At 36.9% G+C, this 21,796-nt stretch overlaps 1 protein-coding gene across 2 annotated transcripts in view; it reads right to left on the reverse strand.

Annotated features, from left to right (window-relative positions):
* Positions 1 to 1,712: 1,712 nt before the first annotated feature.
* The window catches only part of SEMA6A (semaphorin 6A), an 88,763-nt gene continuing 68,679 nt past the window's right edge, over positions 1,713 to 21,796 (reverse strand). For both annotated transcript variants that reach the window (XM_044661981.1, XM_044661973.1), the window contains one exon: positions 1,713 to 4,875. In XM_044661981.1, the coding sequence (XP_044517916.1) occupies positions 3,683 to 4,875 (1,193 nt within the window). In that variant the 3' untranslated portion in view covers positions 1,713 to 3,682. The remainder of the gene's footprint in view (positions 4,876 to 21,796) is intronic.

Here is a 21,796-nt window from a genome sequence, read left to right on the forward strand (position 1 = left end):
ACATAGATAAATGCTAACAAGAAGTAGAACCTGACAACCTCATCCTTATTAATATGTAAAAAGGAGATGAAGTTAAATTTGTGCAATAGTGTCTTGACCTCATAAGCTGTCAAATCCAGCATAAATGTTTGATGATGAACAAACCCAAAGAAAAGAAAATGTAGAAAATAGAGGACAGCTAAGTAGTTGAAGATTTGGAGTCAAAAAAGAGCTGAATTAAAATCCTGCCTTAGAAACTTACTGGCTATGTGATTTTGGGAAAATCATTTAATCTTTCTCAGCCTCAGTTTCTTCATCCACAAAAATGGGCATACTAGTAACAGATCTTAGCATAGTGCCTGGACCATAGTAGGTTAAGAAAGTCTTGCCAAACATCTCAGAGGGTAGTTGTATCAAAGAAAATAACACATGTAAAGAGTTTCAAAAAATCATACATTGCATTGTCATCATCATCATCATCATTCTTATTATTATCACCAGAGCATGGTATTAAATTTGCTGTCTGACTGTTAGCATCAAGTCTGATGGCTATTGCAAAACAATGTAACTAATCACATATGGCTAGTTAAGCCTCAGGAACAGAGTGAGGATGGAGAGAAGGGGAGCAAAATCATACAAAGAAAGCACCCAGTACACAAAAGATAAGGTAGAACAGTCTGGATTTTGTTTATTACTTTCATGTAATAAAGAACTTTTTCCTTGCCTTTTTTTGTCTTTTCTTTTTTCCTTTTCTTTTTCTTTCCTTCTTTCTTTTTTTTTTTTTAAACAACAAACATTAAGTTGTGAATCAGATGTTAGGGGATGTGGAAGTGGAAGGAAAAGTGGTGACATCACAATTTTTTTTACAACTTTACAACAAATAGGAGTCTGAGTCTGTTGCACCTACCAATGTATAGCAAGGGTGGAAAGGAAAGGCACACTTAGGTTTATGGACCCTTCTCCCCACATATAGAAGGGAGAAAAAAAAAGAAAAAAAAAGAGGTAAGTGAAGAAGACCCACCGGATATATTAATGGACATTTCAGGGTCAACCTGGTAATTGATCTGATACACATTACCAGACAGGGGGTTCTTTACTGTGGCAGGCGTAGCAATCTTCTGGGTCTGGTTTGCTAAGGGGCAGTCATGAGTATTGCATTACATCTGGTATTTTCCAGTGCCAAGTTCTTAGGAGAAGGCTACAAGGTGAAATTCCTTCCTTCTTCCCTTCTCTGCCCTCATCTTCCTAGCACCTATATTTTTAAAGAAAGATTACAATTCCTGCTTAGGGAACAGAGTTATTGACTTCAGAAAGCATGAACCATAGAATCTGAATAGTCAATCCATTAAAAAAAAAGGTGTGATAAGAATAATGGAATAGAAGGACATGCATTTACCCTTGTTACACACTTTGGTCTCTAGACCTTTCAGATTCTCTAAATATCTCCTACACTCTAACTGACTCAAAATGGTTCACGTCAGTCTTTCAAAAAGTTCAAAACAAAACACCTGCAGAAAAAAGGGGGAAAAACCCAGAAGAATTCCCCTATACACACTATACTGTTCATCTGATTTAAATGTAAGCAAAAAAACCAACACAATAATAATGTTCACTTTCTACAGTATGTAGACACAGTTTTTTTTTTCATTTTTATTGACATATTAAACAAAAAAAAAAACCCTGTGTGCATGGACAAATGAAAACTGAGAAAGAAACTGACACACAATCCCCCCTCCCCCTTAAAAAAACCCCACAAGGAAACAAAAAACAAAATTAAAAAAAATCCATTGCCTAAGAAGGCTTTTGCATCATCCATTGTGGTTGGCCTTGTACTCCAGGTTATTTATTAATCACAGCAGGGACCAGCCTGCCCAAATGAATTTCCACCTCATTTCATTGTGTACACTGCCTGTGTTCAGTGGGCAAATGACTGGGGACTCCTCTCAGGCATCGGCCCAAATGCCCACAGTGTGCACATGGCCTGTAGACACACCAGAAATGATGATGGTTACTTTAGTCTCTTCTCTGCTGGCTGAGAATGTCACCATATTGAAATGATATGAAAATATAAGGGGGAAGAAGGAGATGTGCAGGAAGAAAGGGATCTTGCCACCCACAACACTGGGGTCCATGCTGGCAGCACAGCCTAAGGGTGGTTTGAATTGGCACAACTAGAAAGGTAATTTGAATTAGAGGGTGTGGTACTGCCCTAGTTTCTCAAGGGATGTGAAATTATTATGATAACCACGACATTCTTCTTCAAACTGCTTGACTCCAGTTTTCTAGAGGGTTTTAGGGGAGGGGAGGAAAATAAATATCTGATTTTTTTTTCCAAAAGGGGAAAAAAGTTGAACATACTATAGCTCACAAGTATACACAACTGAGGGTGTAAGGCACAAATTTACATGTGGAAGAAAACAGGCTATTCACAGATGTAATCCCACGAAAAAACCCGTGTGATCAAACCATTAATTTATGCATGGTAACAGCCAGCATATTAATGAGTTCACACCATTTGTGTATTTTGTTTGCCATCTCACATGCAAGGTGAAATGAGAGGGCACATCACAAGCTGGTGCCTTCACAGAAAGTATTATCGATTGACACCGCCTTGTTGGCAGCAATGTTGCACTTATGTGCTTTTTTAAAGTTTCTTGCAATTGTTTTAGAAGTTAAGATCTGGGGGCATTTCTTTTTCTCATTCCTTTTTGTGTGTGCATGCCACAGGTCAGAGACCCAGCCAGAAAAGTAACTGATGGACTTAAATAAATATTCCCCTCTTAATTTTTTTTTCTTTTAGTTAAGATCAGACAGTCCAAACAAAAAGTTTAGAATTCAAGTTCCAACTTATTTACTCAGTGAATTTATTGGAAAAATAAAGTGAACTTAATTACTCCAGTTAATGGGATTCATGTTAAATAGTATAACTTTCAATGGGCTTTCTGAAGAGCTGTTCTTAGGATATGTGAAAAAAGTCATTTCCTTAAGAAAAGAAAAAGGTGAACAATAAATAAAGGAGTTATTTGCGTTAACGGTCACGTTATTCATTAAAAGAGAAGAGTAGCAGAAATCTATGACATAATAGCCCAACATGGCATTAATTTGCTAGAACAGGAGGCTGTAACACTGATGGGCATTTCACAGTATCTGCACATAGTAAACTTCTGCCATTGTTAAAGTCTGAGTTAGATTTATCAATGAATTCTTTACTTTTTTTTGTCTTTTTTTCTTTCTTTCATGATTCCTTTGAATGGACTTCAGTTGCAAAGGACAGAATGCTAGGCCAGTTCGGCAATGTCCAATGCAGTCATGGGCGAAATGTCGCAGTCGCTGTTCACCTGTGTGTGTGTGTGTGTGTGTGTGTATGTGTGTGTGTATGTATGTGTGTATATATGTGCTTTTGGCTCATGTTTGTGATGTTAACTTAAGTCTTTTTTTTTTTTTTCTTGTGAGTCAGAGCTGTTATCGAGTGGAAGGGGCAGGGGAAGATGAGGGGTGAGTCCTGTGGTTGTAAACCTTCACCGAAACACGTGGCCCAGTTTTAGAAAGGATTCCACTTTATCCCAAAGAAAAGGACTGTGTCCTCAGCAACACTGCAGCCTTCTTTGTAAGTTTGGAACTTATGAGGCAGTTTAGAACATTGGCTGAGAGGGGCCAATTTCGCTTCACTGTTGGTTTACCACCTGTCCCCCTCCCACTGGGATTATGTACATGCGTCATTAGGTTTCATGGATGTGGAAAGGGGGGCAAAAGAAGGTTTGGGAGGTACATCTGGTTTTAGTGAGGGTGTGCGCTTCAGCCCCGACCGCGTCAGTGAGTTGTATGGGTTCAGGCTGGGTTGCCTTGAAACAGTCACTGCCTGGGTGGGTGGGGTACCATGTACCTGTATGGAGTCCACCCTCTGGGGGGCAGGGGGTGGGTTGTCTCCCCTGCCAAAGCTCTGATTTCTAGAAAGGTGGGAGGAATTAGAAGAGTTAGTATTGTTTCTTTTGAGGGTGGTTGCTTGGTGGCTCCTGGTTAGAGAGTTTGTGGGATAGCTCCTCTTATAGTCAACGCCGTAGGAAGAGGAATGCATTTCCAGTCGTTTGCCCAGGCCATTCTGAGACAACGAGGACCCTGGGGGTCCCAGGGAGGCCTCCCTTTGGGGGACCTTTGGAGGCAGGCTATCCAGGTTCTCCACCAGATTGACCCCATGGTTGGGGCTCTTGCTGCTAAGATGTTCCTTGATGGTCTTGTACTCAAGGGTAGCTGCCTGGTCTTCCAGGGACATCTGCGTTACATCACTCATTTTTGGCTGGTCCACATACTCATGTTGATAGCCCTGCTGAGTGATGGGCAGGACCACCACACTGGGGATGTGGCTCGGGGAAGCCCGGAGGGGAAGTTCGGTGGGAATCACAGGTGAGGACATTGGGGGCATGTCCTTTGTACAGGCATTAATGAGGTTCTGATTCCTCTCCCACTCCCGACTCCCTCGACTGGGCTTCCGCTTTTGTTGTAAAGTTGGAGTGGACTCTGGAGTGGGCAGAGCTGCCAGGTCAAGGTGGTGCTGGTCAGCTTTGATGAGTATCTTGGCAGTATTGCTGGGGGTAGCAAGTTTACCATTATGCATCAAGGGGGTGAGGATGGCTTCTGGTTTAGGGTCCTTAGACTGTGTATCCCCAAAGAGGCCGCTGAGCTTGGTCACACTGCTCATGGAACCCCGGCGTGAATGGGTCAACTCTTTCTCCTTCCTCTGCGCAACAGCCACATCCTTGCGACGATGATCACAAATGCAATAGACAATGATGCCTGAGAAGACGGCCCCCATGACAAAAGCCAAGATGACTGCAATGGCCAAGAGAGTGACTGGAACGAGCTGATCATGGCCTTTCAGATAACTTTCCCGAATCACACCTGCAATAGACATTATACAAGACATTATGAAAAGGAAATAGACTTTTTCATAAAATTTAACATTTAGTATATTAAGTAATAACAGCAACAATTAAACAGCTACTTCTTGTCTTATCTTCAAAGCAAGGTCTTACAAAACAGTAGTTAATTATTCCCTACAACACCTTTGCTAAGTAACAAATAAACTTTGTTTGATGTCTTGTTTTTGTTCTGAAAAGGATATTTCAGGATCTCAAGTCCACACCCATCCTTCATTTGAGAGAATGCCACATTTTTTAATCTGCAAATTTTCTTTCTTTCTTTTTTGGATTTCAAGTCAGGAAGACTTGAGTTCAGATTTGGTCTCCTTCCTCTTGTTCTCTCTCATACATCTATGGTAACTCCAGAAATGGGAGGCCTTTGTTGTTGTTGTTGTTAACCCTTAAATATGGGCTCCAGGGCAAGAAGAGCTAGGCAATTGGGGTTAAATCACATACCTAGGAAATATACGAGGTCAAATTTGAACCCAGGACCTCCTGTCTCCAGGTCTGGTTCTCTATTCAGTGACCCACCTACCTGCTGCCCAAGGAAGCTTTTGAATGGAGATGACAATACTTTATTACACAAATTCTACAGTAAATTGAGCTTTCTGTCTAGACTTTTTTGGCCATCGTCACTGACAAATCTAATTCTAGGGGCACATATTTAGTCCTTAGCAGAAAGGGAAGCTCTATTTATATTCCAGATAACTATGAGAAAGAAAGAGAACTATGAACCAAAAAACATTGTAAAATAAAGAATAAATGCCCACAGATTTCAAGTGTCAATATCAATGTGATTTTTCATTTAAAGTAAAAAAAATGCTATATATACTCTTAATGCCAGAAGGGAAATACTTCTGAATGTTTGAGTGAGGCTTTTTCCTTAAGACATTTTAAAGAATTTGCAGCAAGAGGATCATTTTGTGGCATTTGCAGTGAGCCTGGAGATGTGTCAGGTCCCATTATTGTTTATAAAGCCTGCTGTCACAGTGAGTCTCTTTGTTGGAGTTAATTTCTTCAATTTAATAAAAATTATGTGACTACACCAGTCAATAATCTTACACAACATTAACCAGGATGCTGCATTTTTAAAGAAAGTTACTTTCCCAATTCCTGCTTAATCAGGCACCATGCTGGCAGAAGCTGATCAAAATCAAACAGAGCTTTTTCTTTTTAAAACTGAGTGAACAAAAGTGTCACAATTGTCAGATCAGAAGTGCCTGATGTGGTAGTTTAAAAAATAAAATCCAAAAGACCTCAATTCATATGTCTGGAGAGCCAGAGAACATGAATGCATTAAAGGCATTAACATGCTCTGAGGAAATGTAAACACGATTCCTATTCTGGAAGAAATAGCAAGATAAAAAAAAAATACCTTCAAAGGCCTCAGGAGACATATCCTTCATCTACCAAATCCAATCTTTCTAGAATATGTTTCATAAATTTTACTGGCAGATATCAGAGATACCAATTAGGGTTATATACACACATGCATTAATATTTATATCTACATCTGCATGTAGATATAATCCCATCAAAAAATAAAATCCAAAAAGCATAAAATTTTTCCTGATAAAATACTGGTGCCACAGGAAAGACCTTAGGGGAAAAATATACATTTTTTTCAAAGAAGAAGTTCAGTGATGTTACAGATTTTTCTGTTAATATTTTGAGTATTGAGGAGAAAGGTAAGAGATGCATAAGCTTCATGCTTAAGAAGAGTTCATTTGCTCTTTTTCTCCATCCTTTCTCCAACCTCGTTCCTCTCATTGTTGGTTGCTGTGGAAATGATTGCCCTGTGACAAAGGGCTATGACTTCTAGTAAGGAATAAATAGTGAAAACAGGATGATCTCTTGAGAACCAAAGATCCTGTGTCTAAACACACGTCCTTGATAATAAAGGACAACCACTGCTAAACATCCCTTAAAAAGCAAAAGAAGGCCGAGAAATGGAAGGATTTCCAAATATAATGTTTTTAAAAAAACTTCAAGATTATCTTTGAAAAGCAATAACAGTAGGGGACTCCAGCTACAACTCACACCTTTTATGATGTGGCAGTCTCCAAACAGTGGGGTATCTTACATGGCAATATATTTCAAAACTAAACTAATGTATGTAATGATTTTAAATTTATATTTTCTTAATGTTCTACAAAAACTGTAGTTTTTTCTCAGTGCTACCAACAGGTTGTTGGGTTACTAAAAATCTACAATGGCAAAAAAAGTGTTATTTTTCCATTTTTCAATGACCTGATTGTTTCACTGAAGAGAACATCATTGAACGATGAATATTTTTCAGCTAAGTGCATTTATAGGAACCCACTCTTACTAGTCTTTAACATAACTAGAGAGCAAAAGTTCAAGAAGTAATTCCTAGTTTTTTAAATCACATTTAGAAACTAGAGTTACAGGCATTCCAAAGATAGCCCACTTAATTTGGAAATCTATTTCAAATTTTCTACACAAGTGGTATGTATTACAAATATAATACCCCCTGTGACCAATTCTTCCTACTCTCTGGTAATGTTACTATCAGGGTTGTCAGGGAATCTTACTTAGAAAGACTTTGAATTATATCTTTTACTTAATATTTCTTTTTCTGTTTACTGTATTCTTATATTTCCCTGACTTAATGGATCTGTGATCTCAATGGGGAAAAGGCAGAAGGGGAAGAGGGTTACTGTCTTCTAACACTGAAGATCCTTTTAGGCTTTGTATTCCTGTTTATCTCTTTGTCTCTGCCCTTCAAAGATCCCCTAAAGACATCAGTATAATATTTGGGCTGCTCATCTTCTGTCCCTTGCATTCCCTATGTGACTAGCTTAATTGCCTTTCTGACCAAACTATGAAAATATTAGTCTATGTATTGGAAAATGTAGCATTCCTCGACTTTAGGGCAAATTTTTTAAAATCTGCAAATATTCTTAGTAGCTACTAAAAGGCAATAAGGTAAGAAATTGATTTTTAAATAATTCCATATAGGCTCATGTGACTCTAAAATGGATTGTCTGTATCCAGTTCAGAAATCTATGCTTTTGAGGTTTGTGGACTCCAGATTAAGATTAGATCTAGGGAATGTTGAGTGAATTAATAATTTTTGCTATAATAGATATGTAGACACAATTGATAATGATATGTTCAGTCATTTTAGTTGTATCTGACTCTTTGTGACTCCATTTGGCAACTGAGGTTTTCATTCTAGGTCACCAAAGCAGAGTAGCAAACTTTCATACTATTCTTCCCTCTTTTGTTGTTATTCAGTCATTTTTCAGGCATGTCCAATTCTTCATGATCCCATTTGGGATTTTCATAGCAAAGACACTGGAGTTGCTTGCTATTTCATTCTCTAGGTCTTTTTACAGATGAGGAAACTGAGGCAATCAGGGTTAAATGACTTGCCCAGGATCACACAGCCAATGTCTGAGACTTGATTTGAATTCAGGAAGAGGAGTCTTCCTTACTTCTAGCTCGGCACGATATCTATTGTGCCACCGAGCTACCTATACACATATTTTTACATGGTTATTCTAATATTTGAGGCCCTCCTTTCCTTGTTAGGATTTTTGATATTACAGAGTATTTGTATGTAGGTTCTTAAGTGGAAAATGCAATGGACACCTGTATAAGATCTTTAATATTCTAGAGAAAATAACCCAAATCCATGTTCCCAGAACTGATCAGGTAATTTAGAATTGATTACTATCTTGTACACTTATGTAGTTTTAATTACTTATAGATTTCTTTTGCTTTGAAATCAGCTGAAGTCTCCCCATTTCTGCAATTACATTTTCATAGGTAAGTGTCCATTTGGGTCCAAATGATTCTATACTGCCCGACATCACTGATAGGGTTCCCCATCACCTTCTGAAGTAAATGAGAATCCTATATTTTCCTTCGACCAATTCCTACTTAAAGATCAGAACATGGAATCTGGGAGCCAAGTCAGTAACACATAGATCCCTATTGGTCATCATCATGGAACACTCTGAAAGAAGGAAGCATCTTTACGGTATCTGAGATGAGACTTTTGTTTTTCAAAAGGCAAAGCTGAGAACTCAACTCTGGAAGAGTTACCATACCATCAACCCAATCTGGATGCAAAATTGGAGGACCAAAGCACCCTTTTCTAGCTCTAGTGACTCTAAAGAATATACACTAATAAGGGGTCAGCTGGGTGGCTCAGTGGATAGAGAGCCAGGTCTAGAGATGGGAGGTCTTGGTTTCAAATCTGGTCTTAGACATTTTCTAACTGTGTGACCCTGGGCAAGCCACTTGACGTCCATTGCTTAGCCCTTGCTGCTCTTCTGCCTTTGAACCAATACACAGTATTGATTCTGAGACCTTAAGTAAGGGTTTAAAAATAATATTCACTAGTAGATCTCTCTGGACATGAGTTCCATGTATGAGTTTTTTCTTTTTCTCCTCTCTAGTGAAGGTGCTTCAATAATAGTTAACATTTACTTAGGGCTTACTATATGCCAGGTAGTGTGAAAAATGCTTTATAATTATTATCCCATTCAATTCTCATAACAACCGTGGGAAGTAGGTGCTATTATTATCCTCATTTTACAGATGAGGAAAATTAGACCTACAGGCCAAGTGACTTGCCCAGGGTCTTACAGCTAGTAACTTTATGAAGCTGGATTTGAAATCAGATCCTTCTGACTTCAGGTCCAACACTGTATCCACTATGACACCTAGCTGCCTATCTTCCTTATTGTCACTTACTTGGAGGGGCATTTGTCCCCAAATGTAGGAAATGAAATGGGCAAGAGAAGTTGATCAGGTCTTTTTTATTTTAAAACTCCTGGAACTTTCATAGAGAGTCCTTTCTCTAACTGTTGTGGCTAATGGTACTAACTTGGAAAGTCTAGAAGTCTTCAAGAAGTTAGAAGCAGCATCTCCTGATAGTGAAATGATAGAGAATTCGGGTCTCCCTCTATACATATATGTAGATATGAATGTGTACATGTATACACATGAGTACCTAATGTGGGAATTCACTTAGCTTGACTATACATGTTTATAATAGGGATTTTTTCCCCTTGCTGTTTCAATTAGTTGGGGGTGAGGAGAGATGGAAAAGACAGACTGCAGATCTGAAAACATAGTAAAATTGAATTTAAGGGAAGAAGAAAATGATGTTAGAGGCATCAAAGTGTCAGGTATAGGGCTTAGAATTCTGGACTTGGAGTCAGAAAGACCCGAGTTTAAATTGTGCTTTGTACAGTTACAGGGTATGTGATTTTGGGTAGGTCATTAATCCTTAGTCTCTGTAAAGATGGGAATAATAATAGCACCTAACTCTCAAGGATCTTGTGAGGATCAAGTGAGATAATGTGTAGAATGCTTTGCAGTTATTAAAATACAATGTCAATACTAGCTATTATCATTATAAGAAGTGTATATAGTTCTTGTTCCCACTTCATTGTATCTATCTCATTGGAGCTACTAAGAAGGAAGAGGGGTAGATGGGTGGCACAGTGAACATAGTGCCAGGTCTGAAGTCAAGAAGACTCCTCTTCCTGAATTCAAATCAAGTCTCAGACATTGGCTGTGTGATTCTGGGCAAGTTACTTAACCCTGATTGCCTCAGTTTCCTCATCTGTAAAAAGACCTAGAGAAGGAAATAGAAAACAACTCCAGTATCTTTGCTATGAAAACCCCAAATGGGATCATGAAGAATTGGACATGCCTGAAAAATGACTGAGCAATAACAAAAGAGGGGAGAATATTATGAGAGTTTGCTACTCTGCTTTGGTGATCTAGAATGCAATCTTTAGTTGCTACTTTTGCCAAGCGAAAATGGGGTGTTGTTAATCAATCCCTTTCCTCTAAGAAAAGTATTTTGAATTAATTTGTTAGCCACTAGTGATTTCTCGCCATGCCCTGAGGTAGTAAAAGATTGTCTTTTCCATTTTACAGTTGTAGAAATTGGAGTATACAATACTTCAATGATTTTTTTTGGATCCATTAAGAATGTAATCTCCTTGATGCTCCATCTTAACACTCAAGATTTTTCAGGCCCTAGAGTGATACTTGAACCTGTTCACTTCAATCATATTCCTTTTTTAGCACAGTGTTCTTAATCTTACAATAGTACTTGGACCTCCCATTCTAAGAGATTTTATTTTAATTTAAATTTATTCATAATTAGCTTTAATAGTAAATATAGATTTAATTTAAAATAAATTAAGTCATTTATTCAAGTATTTGGGAGTCACAAATCATAGGATCACATATTTAGAATAGGAAGGGAACTTAGGGGTCATATAGTCTAATCCCCTCTTCTTTTTTCTTTTTTCTTTTGCTGTTGTTCAGTCATTTCAGGCATGTCTGACTTCTTGTGACCCCATTTGGGGTTTTCTTCACAAAGATCCTCCAGTGGTTTGCCATATCCTTCTCCAACTCATTTTACAGATGAAGAAGCAAAGGCTCCAAATTGAGTATTCATCCTCCTAAGTAGATCTGAATCTATTATTATAATATAATTATCTATTACTAGTCAATCAACCAACAAATATTTATTAGGTATCTATTGTCTGTTTAGAAAAGAAATCAGTATCAATAAGATTTTTTTTTCCATTTAATGGATTTCTCAGTCCAGACAGAATCCTTATTACCTTAAAAAGAAAATGTGAATGTCTCTCCCTTCATCTTTCATACTTTTCTAGACAAAGGGATCTCTTTTTGCAACTCCATCAAAAGGCATTCTTTTCTCTCAGTATCTCTTGCTTTATGATCTCAGTGGCTCCCGTGGATTTAATTATTATCTCACTGTAGGTCTATACATCTGGCCTTAGTCTTTCTCCTGAGTTCCAGTCCTGTATCACCAACTGCTCACTTGATATTTTCAACTGGATAGCTTTTACCTATTTCAAAACTAATATGTCCCAAGCAGAACTCATTATCTTTTCTCTCAAACCCACCCATCTTTTGGAATTCCTCACTACTGATGAGGATATCATTCAACCATGTTTCCAACCTTGGTGTCATCTCAACTCATTCTCTCTCACCTCACATATCCAATTAATTGCCAAATCTTACAATTGCTTTCTTCATGATATCTCTCTCATTTACCGCCTTTTTTCTACCCACAAAGGCATCACTCTAGTTCAAACTCTCATCACTCCTTATTTAGATTATTGTAAAAGTCTATCAGTTGGACTCTCTGCTTCAAGTCTCTTTCAAACCATCATCCACTCAGCTACCAAAGTCATTTTCCTAAAGTCCTACCATGCTATCCTTTCTTTACTCAGTAAATTACAATGGCTTCCTATTACTTTGAGGATCAGATACAAATTCCTTTTCTTGACATTTTAAAACTTTTCCCAATCTGGCCCCATTCTATTCATCTAACAGATTATTCCACTCCATCTGGTCTATGGTCTAACCAAACTAGACTATTTGCCATCACTGTGTTCCATTTTCTGCTTTCCATGACACTTGTCAATACAATTCGTCCTCATCTCTACCTCTTAGAATATTTGGCTTTAAGGCATAACTTAAATTCTGCAGGTGGCCTTTCTGGATCTTCTCCCCTAAATTGCCACCCTTTTTTCAACCAGGATTATCTTCCAACTCTTAACTCTCTCCATCTCCCTCTCTGACTCCCAGTCCCTCTCCTCCCTTCCCCCTCTCTCCTCTCTCTCCTCTCCTCTTCTCTCCTCTCCTCTCCCTCACCTTTTCTCTCTCTCCCTCTCAAAATGACTCACATCTCAATTTCAAATAAAATATAAAGAAAACGTCTCTCTTTACACTTCCAGAATTCAGTTCTAAAATCTCAAGCAAAAACTTCTCTCTCATATCCTCCCTGCTTCTTGTGGTGTTCCCCACTCCTCAATCAGTGCAATGGGAAAAAATCCCAACATTTTCCCTTTAGGTCTCAACTCATCTTCAATCAGTTAGGTCTGACAGGCCAAAGAATTTATTTTGCCAGCAGAAATTTATTCTTCAGTATGTGATTTTCTGTAATCCAAGATAATCATGGGTTATACTGTGATGCTTTTTTCCATGTTCTTTTAAACACAGAAAACTTGCTTTTCCTTGAAATCAGCCCCCCTCTGACTGTTCTCTAGTACTATATTCATGCTGCCTGATCTACTGAGCCATACTTTTTGCTTCTTATTGCCTCTTTTAGGTCCTTCACTATCCATTTATTCTCAGGAACCTTTTCTCCTTTGAGGTTTACTCCATCTAGAAATATTGCCCTTTCATATCCTGGTGGTTATTTTCTACTGAATCCCATGTCAATCTCCTTCCTTTCTCAATTCATTATCTAGCTACTGGTCTTCTCCTTCCATCCTACCTCCTGCCCTTATACTTGGGGACTTTGACTTACATGTTTATGTCTCAAATACACCTGCTCCCAAGCTTATCAATTTTCTCTCTTCTTATGGTTTTCAGTTACATTGGATCAGACACTTGGGACTGGAAGGAGGGACCTTAGAGACCACCAAGACCATTTTACAGGTAAGAAAATTGAGGCTTAGGAAGGTTAAGTGATTTACCTAGTGTCACATAGTTAGTTAAATATCTGAGTCAGGATTCAACTCCAGATCTTTCTGATATCATATCTAGTGCTCTATCTACTATAATTCCACCTCAGCCACAGGAATGGTCATAACCTTGGCCATCCACAAACATTTTACTTCTCTAAAACACAATTCTGAAATTCCTCCATCTGATTAGAACCTCTTGATTTTCTGGTCTCCCTATGCTCAATAATCTTAAACTTGTTCTCGGTCCTCATTATAATCTTCAGTCTCTCTCTTTCCCTACTTTGCTACACCATTACCCCTGCACTAGCCTCATTTTCTTCTCTTGAAGATCCTGGACTTTTAGTTAACCAGTTCAGATTTGCACCGTTCTTGGTCCCTGAGTCCCTAGACCCATTGTTTTAGCACCATTCATCCCCTTTTAAGCTCTAATCCTGTGTTATTCCTACCATCTGCTTTCTCCATTTCCTTCTGCTGAATATTGATGGAAGGAATCATTGAACTCTATTGACTGATTCCACTACAAATTTATGTGATTCAATCTCGAATAGACCTGAACATATGCAAACCATCATTTTACTCTTCCTTGATTGACAATTTATCATACAGCAGGTATCCAAACTCTGTATTCTTTTCTCAAACCGCTTATGCCACCACTTTCTCAGCAGAGGGACCCTGCCTCATAATTTCACTGAAAAGAAAAAGACTATCTGTCAAAAGTACCCTCTCCACTTCACTCAACATTTCAAATTGCTTCAGCATTATCCCATATTCTATAAACTATTTAAAAATATTAATAAACAACTAGAAAAGAAACAATGACTTAAGAGATTAAAATGGCTTATTAAAAGTAGATCAATTTGATTTTCTTTTTTGACAGATTAAGCTAGTAGGAAAGGATATGCTATAGGTATTGCCTGCCTAGATTTTTAGCAAAGTGTAAGATGTAGCCCACAATGTATAAAAAAATGAAGAAATAAGCATATGATAATCATTGAATCGCATGGATTTGAAATTGGTTATACATATGGCAGGTAGACTCTAGATCTTTGCTTTGTGCTGTATGACACTTAACAATTTGTTGGACAAAGGCATAGATTGCATGTTTGCCAAATTTGCAGAAAACAAAAAACTTGGTTATTCTTCTACCTATTGCTTCTTCTCAATATCTTTTGATGGATCATAATACATGTTCTTCTCTTCTTTCCTCTTCTCTTCTCTATACATATTCTTTCTCTCGGTGATCTTGCCATTACTCATGGATGGGTATAATTATTTTCTCACTGCAGATGTAATCTATAACTAGCCCTGGTTTCTCTCCCAAGAGCCAGTCTTATATCACTTTTTTGGACAATTTAAACTGTATGCTTTGTAGGCATTACAAACTCAATATGTCCAAAAGAGAATCCATTGTTTTCCCCCTCAAACTTTTCTTCTGAACTTCCCTATGTTTCTCAGGGCACTGCATTTCTCCACATAGATCTGCAGCATTGAAGTTATTCCTCTACTCTTTATTCTGCCTCACTCCACATAGCCAATCAATTGCTAAATGTTTTTGATGCCATCTCCATAACTTCTCTGATATCTGCCCCATTTTCTCACTCATCCTTTTCCAAGTTGTACCAGATATAGCCTAATTACTGAAACAGCTAGTGGCTCATAGAGTTTTAATACTATCATATCCAAAGTGCAACTAGGTTGCCTGAATGCTTTCACCTCTCCATCTTTTAACTACTCTTCTCTTCCATTTTAAAGAGAGTGCTGAGTGGTGCTGACCATTTACTAAATCTCACCACTTGAGCTAAATTTCAAAGAAAAAAATTCAAAAGTCTTTTTTAATGTTTTTGTTATAAAAAACACTAAAAGGAGAGTAACTTCTTATAGTTAAGCCAGGATTCTTTTTTGCCTTTCTATCAATTCATTAGATTGCTTGTTTCCAAGTTAGTGTGATATGATGAATGTGTCTGTCTCCATAGTGAAGTGATTAATAGGCATCTGTGTAAAGCAGACCCACTGACCACAAAGACAACAAAAACGTCTCTGTGTCCTTTTGAAAAATATGCATATGCAAAAAGGGTGAAAATCCTCCCCCAAGCAAGAGTGGATTTGGTTTGTCTTGGCCCTGAGTGCTCAAAAAGATGGCAAAACATCAAGAAAAGCCCTTAGAGTAAGATCCCCTAAAAATAGACTCTCAACTCTGCTTTATAGTAAGACAAGACTGCAATTTCCCTCGAAATCCTCATGACAACTTGGGTGAATGGAATCTAGCAAACCAATTTTTCTTGTTTGAAAATCTTATTGCCATAAAATGTCAGGCATACAGTCCAGCAAGACAGCAAGAATAAGAAAGCCAATCATTTTGCAAAAGCATTTCCATTGCTACACTAGTGCTAGTTATAATATTTATGAAAAAAAAAGTAAAAAAAAATCCCCCAAGTCCCTGAATCCCACATTTTAAAAAGGAGGAAGAATTCCTAACTGGAGACAATTTTAATGTCCTCAAAGCCACACCCAGGCCAATCAGGATGACCACACTGAATATGAAATGGGAGCTCTCTGTGGTTATCACTGCAGGAAACAGACTTTTTATTGTCTCACAGCATAATGTGAACCAGATGGCCCCAAAGTAAACTGAAACACCATCAGACATGGAAATAGAGCTTATTTTTATAAAATGAATGATGAAGGGTATCTCTTTTTGTTGTTGTTGTTGTTGTTGTTGGGGTTAAAGGCTACATTTGGAGAGCTGGTGGTAACCCATTATGTATCAAGTTTACTGTGATTGAATTTGCCTATGTCCAGGAAGCTTACTAACTACCTCAGTATCCTGAGCTCTGTAGTTATTTAAAATTTCATTAATTAAAATGGTATTAATTGTGGCTAACTACAGATGAACTCACTTTACATTCTACCAATCAATCAATATTTATTAAGTGCCTACTATGTTCCAGGCACCATGCTGAGTTACTGAGGGGACATGCTTAGGGCTATTACCCCTGTAATAACTATATTTTGTGCTATGCCATTTATAGAGGAAGAAGATAAGGGTGTGTATGTGGGTGAAATCTATTAAATTAAACATATTAAAAATAAAATAAAAATGAAAATACTGTTTTTCTCTACATGAAAACATGAATTTTTTGTTGGCTGGCTTATGCTTATGTAATTCTCTCCTGATTCACTCATTACCAATGTAGTGTTATAAGCCCATTATGGATGAATGGCTGATGCTTCCAGACATGAATCACAGAATCTTACATTTGTAAGTAACCTTTAAGGTCATCAAGTACAATCTAATCTCCTCTATAATAGGTTTGACAAGTGTCAATTGTCAATTGTTTGACAATTTGACAAATATTAAAAAATCCCTAGTGATAGGGAACTCAGTACTTCCCAAAGCCATGTTTAATTTTTAGACATCACTAATTGTTAGAAGGTTTTCCCTTATATTGAATCCAAACCTGCCTCTTTAGCTTCTACCCATGGCTCCACATTTTGTTCTTTGGGATCACAAAGAACATGTCAAATCCCCTCACGATCCATTTATAACTGCTCAGCAATTTCGACTAATTTAAGTCACAACTATTATCTTCCTATTATGCCGTTTCTTCTTTGACCACACATCCTTAATTCTTTCAATTAATTCTTATATGTCATGAGTTTTCTTTCCTCATTATTCTCAATTCAATCACAGAATCATAGAATATCTTAGAGGTCCTTCAGGTGTAGTGAGGGGGGAAAACAAACAATTAAAAATACCCAAAACACTAATCTGGGAATCTGTAGGTCTGGACTTAAATACTGGGTTTGACTTATGTAATTTCTGTGACTATTGGCAGGTCAATTCTCCCTCCTTGAATGTCATTTGTAAAATTAAATCAATCCTTGCATTGCCTACCTTAGGATGTTGTGAAGAAATCTTAATATGCCATAGAAATGCAAGTTAATACTCTGAAGAGAAGTAACTTGAAACCCTGGGTAGCTGGATGGCAGAAAGGAAGGGTGCTAGATCTGGAGTCAAAAAGACCCACGTTCAAATCTAACCTCAGACACTTGCTATGCGATCCTGGGCAAGTCACTTAATCCTATTTGCCTCAGTTTCCTTTTCTGTAAAATGATCTGGAAAAAGAAATGGCAAACTACTCTAATATCTTTGCTAAGAATACCCCAAATGGGATCACAGAGTCATACATGACTGAAAAATGACTGAACAACAAAAACTTAATACCCAGATATGAAGTGACATCAGTTGGTTCTAAGTCATTGGTTCTAAACCAATGTATGGATCCACAAACCATATATTGATCTGTCATCTTGTCAGTATGGGTGATTCCAAGTATTAGGGCTCTCGTCACATAATATATGATGCTGGGAAAGATTATTTCAGATTCATATAGCTTTGGGAGATTGTTTATGTATATTTTTTCTTCCCTTTGATATATTACTACAAATGAACCTGGGAACCCAACATCTATGTTGATTCTGAAACCAGACAAAGCATTTCTATTTTCTAACTTCCTGGTCTCATCTTCTTCCTTTGAGGTTTTATATGAAGTTAAAACTGTAGGATCAGAAAATAGGCTTACTTAAAAAATTATAAAATCTAGCTAATTCTTTGTGTTATTTTCAGTATGTATTCCCCACCCACTCCTACAAAATAAAGGGAAAAACAAGCTCCAATAAACTGGTCTTTTTTTGGAGTAACCATACCATATCCAAGTTGGCCTTCCTATATAATAATATATTCAGGGTCCACAGCACAAGACAGCTAAGGAAACTTTAATGAGATTTTTGAGAATTTCTTTCAATTCAATTACTTTGGTTAAAATCCATCTTTTTCCCATGCTAATAATACCAGCTAGCATTTATATCATATCTATTACATGCCATATACTATACATATACAAATATCTCATTTGATCTTACAAATATTATCTCATGTAATGAATAAAAATACCACACTTCAGTGGGTCATATGATATAATAAAGTTCTATTAGATAATGGTTTGAGAGAGAGACTGGACTTGTAATTTTGTTGCCAAAAGAAATTGCCTCTGGTAATGCAGGACAGCAACTTAGAGTCTAAGAGATTTTCCTAGAGCTCTGAGAGGTTGAATGATTTGCCAAAGAACACACAATCAAAATGGGTCAGAGGCAAGATTTGAACTCAGGTCTTCCTGGTCAGCTCTCTGTCCGCTAAGATATGCTCTCTCTCTCTCTAGTTGTGTGGAAATGAATTTTAGAACACCACAGGAAAAAAAAAGAATTGAAAATAGTGGTCTTTGAATAGTGGTCTTAAATAAGAGACTTGAAAAGTACCAAGACATCCTGAGTAAAGAATCTCCTGAGAAAATTTACACCACAATCCAAATACCTTTGGTCTTTTTCAACTTCTTTGGCATTGAAAAATAAAGAAATTTTGCACATCTTCATGACTACCAAGATTGACAAATATTTGGTTTTGTAGTTTTCATGCACTGCCTAGGTTTATACTACTCAAAGGTAATTGTATAGATACTGTACAGACACATAAAGTACTTTTACCATTGATACAAGTGGTTTCATTATTAGGGCCAGTCCCCCTAAAAGGGGACTGTAATAATTAAGGATTGATTCTCTTGATTGCCAAAAATGTGTATTCATACCTGCCTAGAAAGCAGAATAGAGGGGGAAGGAGAATGGAAAAACACCACTTTTCCTCTATTTTGAAGCTGAAGTCCTGATCTAATCATCATAATCTATCAGACGAATTCTTGCACATAAAGGAAGAAGATACTTTTAAAATTAAATATAAATTCCTAGAATTAGCAAAAGTATTGTTTTATGAAGTTTTTACTAATTTCCTTAATAATGGCTACCATTTACATAATACTTCAAGGTTTGCAAAACACTTTACAAATAGTATTTCACTGATCCTCATGATAACTCAGAGAGGTATAATTATTACCCCTATTTTTTTTAAACCCTTGTATTTCAGTGTATTGTCTCATAGGTGGAAGAGTGGTAAGGGTGGACAATGGGGGTCAAGTGACTTGCCCAGGGTCACACAGCTGGGAAGTGGCTGAGGCTGGGTTTGAACCTAGGACCTCCTGTCTCTAGGCCTGACTCTCACTCCACTGAGCTACCCAGCTGCCCCCTATTACCCCTATTTTACAGCTGAGGAAACTGAGGCAGAGCTTAAATGACTTGCTCAGGGTCATATAGCTAGTACCTGTAAGAAGTCAGATATGAACTCAAGCTTTCTTGACTCCAAGGCCAGTATGCTACCTACTGTGTCATTAAACTATATATACATAAAAATGCACTTGGAAATTTTACATGTATTATATACTAAGTTCTAGTAGGCAAACCTCATCATTTCTTAGGAAATAAGTATTGTCTAACAAATGAGAGATGCTTATGTTCTGTAGAATTTATTATTTATGAAGAACAAGAGACTATAACTAGAAGTTAATGCTTTTGAATGTACAAAAGGATAGAAGTAATGACACAGTTACTTTCATACTTCCTAACACTATTTCCTCTACTAATAAAGTGTCATCAATGTTTTACTCAACCTCAGTTATTTCAAGCATAGTTCATAATTTCCGTGCTTTACTTTTGTGAGGCAATGCAATTTCAAATGAATATGTGGAAAGGAAAAAACTACTTAGAACAAGAATTTTAAAACTAGCTGAGATGGAATCATTACAATTTTTCTTAGTTGGTCAGTGGCATTTATTAAGCTCCTACTATGTACCAGGCACTATAATGAGCAATGAGAATTCAAAAAAGGTAAAATACAGTCCCTGAATTCAAAGAGCTCACAATTTACTGGGGGCAGAAAACAAGCAAACAAAAATGTACAAATACGTTATGTATAGAATAAATAAGAGATCATTAATGAAGGATAGGTTCTAGGCTTAAGAGAGATTGGGAAAGACTTCCATTAAAAGTGATTCTCTACAGTGGGGTAGCAGTTAGTAAGAATATTGATTTGTAGTTACAATGACTTCTCCTCTAAATTTACCTTGATTCTGCCAGATATATATCTTGTTTATACCTTTAAGTATACATGTTGCCTCCCTCATTTGAATGTAAGCTCCTTGAGGGCAAAGATTCTTTTAGGCTTTCTTTGTTATGCCCAGGACCTAATAGTGCCTGGCACATAAAAAGAGCTTTATAAATTCTTATTGATTAATTGATTGTAGGAGCTCAAATTCATGTTAAAAATGATGTCTGATCATCATATTACCTCTAATTGGGCTTCTGAAACAGCTTATGACCCATTCCATGTGCCCAAGATGCATTTCAAATTTACTGAAGTTTACTTTTATTTCTTCGGTTTGGCTAGTGAGAAATAAATATACTTGGCATGAATATGGATACTTCAGGTCTTTAGAATAAATCAGCAAACAGTCTAACCCTCCATTACTTCCACAATTTCTATGGGACCACAAAATATTGTCTCTGTCTCTGTCTCTCATTCTTCTGCCCCCAACTCCATCTCTTTCTTCTCTCTTATTTTTCTCTTTCTGTTGACTTTTCAGACTTCCCATGCTCTCAAGGCATCACTTATGTACAGTGTTAAGAAAAGAGATGCTAAACTCAAAATTATCTGGTGGCTGATTTGCTCTTCTCCCATATTGAATACTTTCAATTCTACCTTCTATATGTTATGGAGAGAAATACTGTTGGTAGAATACCAAGCTAACCAGAAGTTTTAAACTCTCAGACTACTCTCTCATTGAAAAACATAATATTTAGATCTTAGATTAATTTTTATCAATTATGTAACTATTATTATAATGTATAATAATATAATATAACATCTAATAAAATAATAAATGATTTCTCAAAGATTTTTTTAAAGTTTTGGCTAAAAGCAAATAATTAAATGAACAGGGTAAAGTTGTTCTAAAGTATAAATTATTAGATATTCCAGAAGTTCCATTAACAAGAATAGGTCAAACACTCAGTCAATAGATCTTAAAAAGCATTAAGTTGTCAAAACTAATTCTGGCCTCAAGGATGTTTTTTATAAAAGAGAGGGAGGAAGAACAAAACATAGTAGGAAAAAGAGGGGGAAAGGTGTGAAGAAAAAGGGAGATGAAGAAATAAGTCAAGGAGTGTAGATGTGAATGGAAAAGGTGATTTCAATTTTAATAGTCTAAAACATTTCTCAAAGTTGAATGATCATTTTATACTGCAAAGAGATAATTTTGAATGGAAATTTTAATTATTTTTTAAACCAAGTACATAAATAACAGCTTTAAGAATTCTTTTCTTTTTGGAGTAAAAGTATAATGGGAGACAAAAAGGGTTAGGTGCAATCAAAAGTGAAGATGAGCCAAATATTTGTGTGCCAAGACAGAAAGAAGAAATTAGCTTTCAACATAGCTGATATTTAACTTTGATTTTTTT

Source organism: Gracilinanus agilis, chromosome 1 (genome assembly GCF_016433145.1).
Source record: "Gracilinanus agilis isolate LMUSP501 chromosome 1, AgileGrace, whole genome shotgun sequence".
Classification (NCBI taxonomy): Eukaryota; Metazoa; Chordata; class Mammalia; order Didelphimorphia; family Didelphidae; genus Gracilinanus; species Gracilinanus agilis.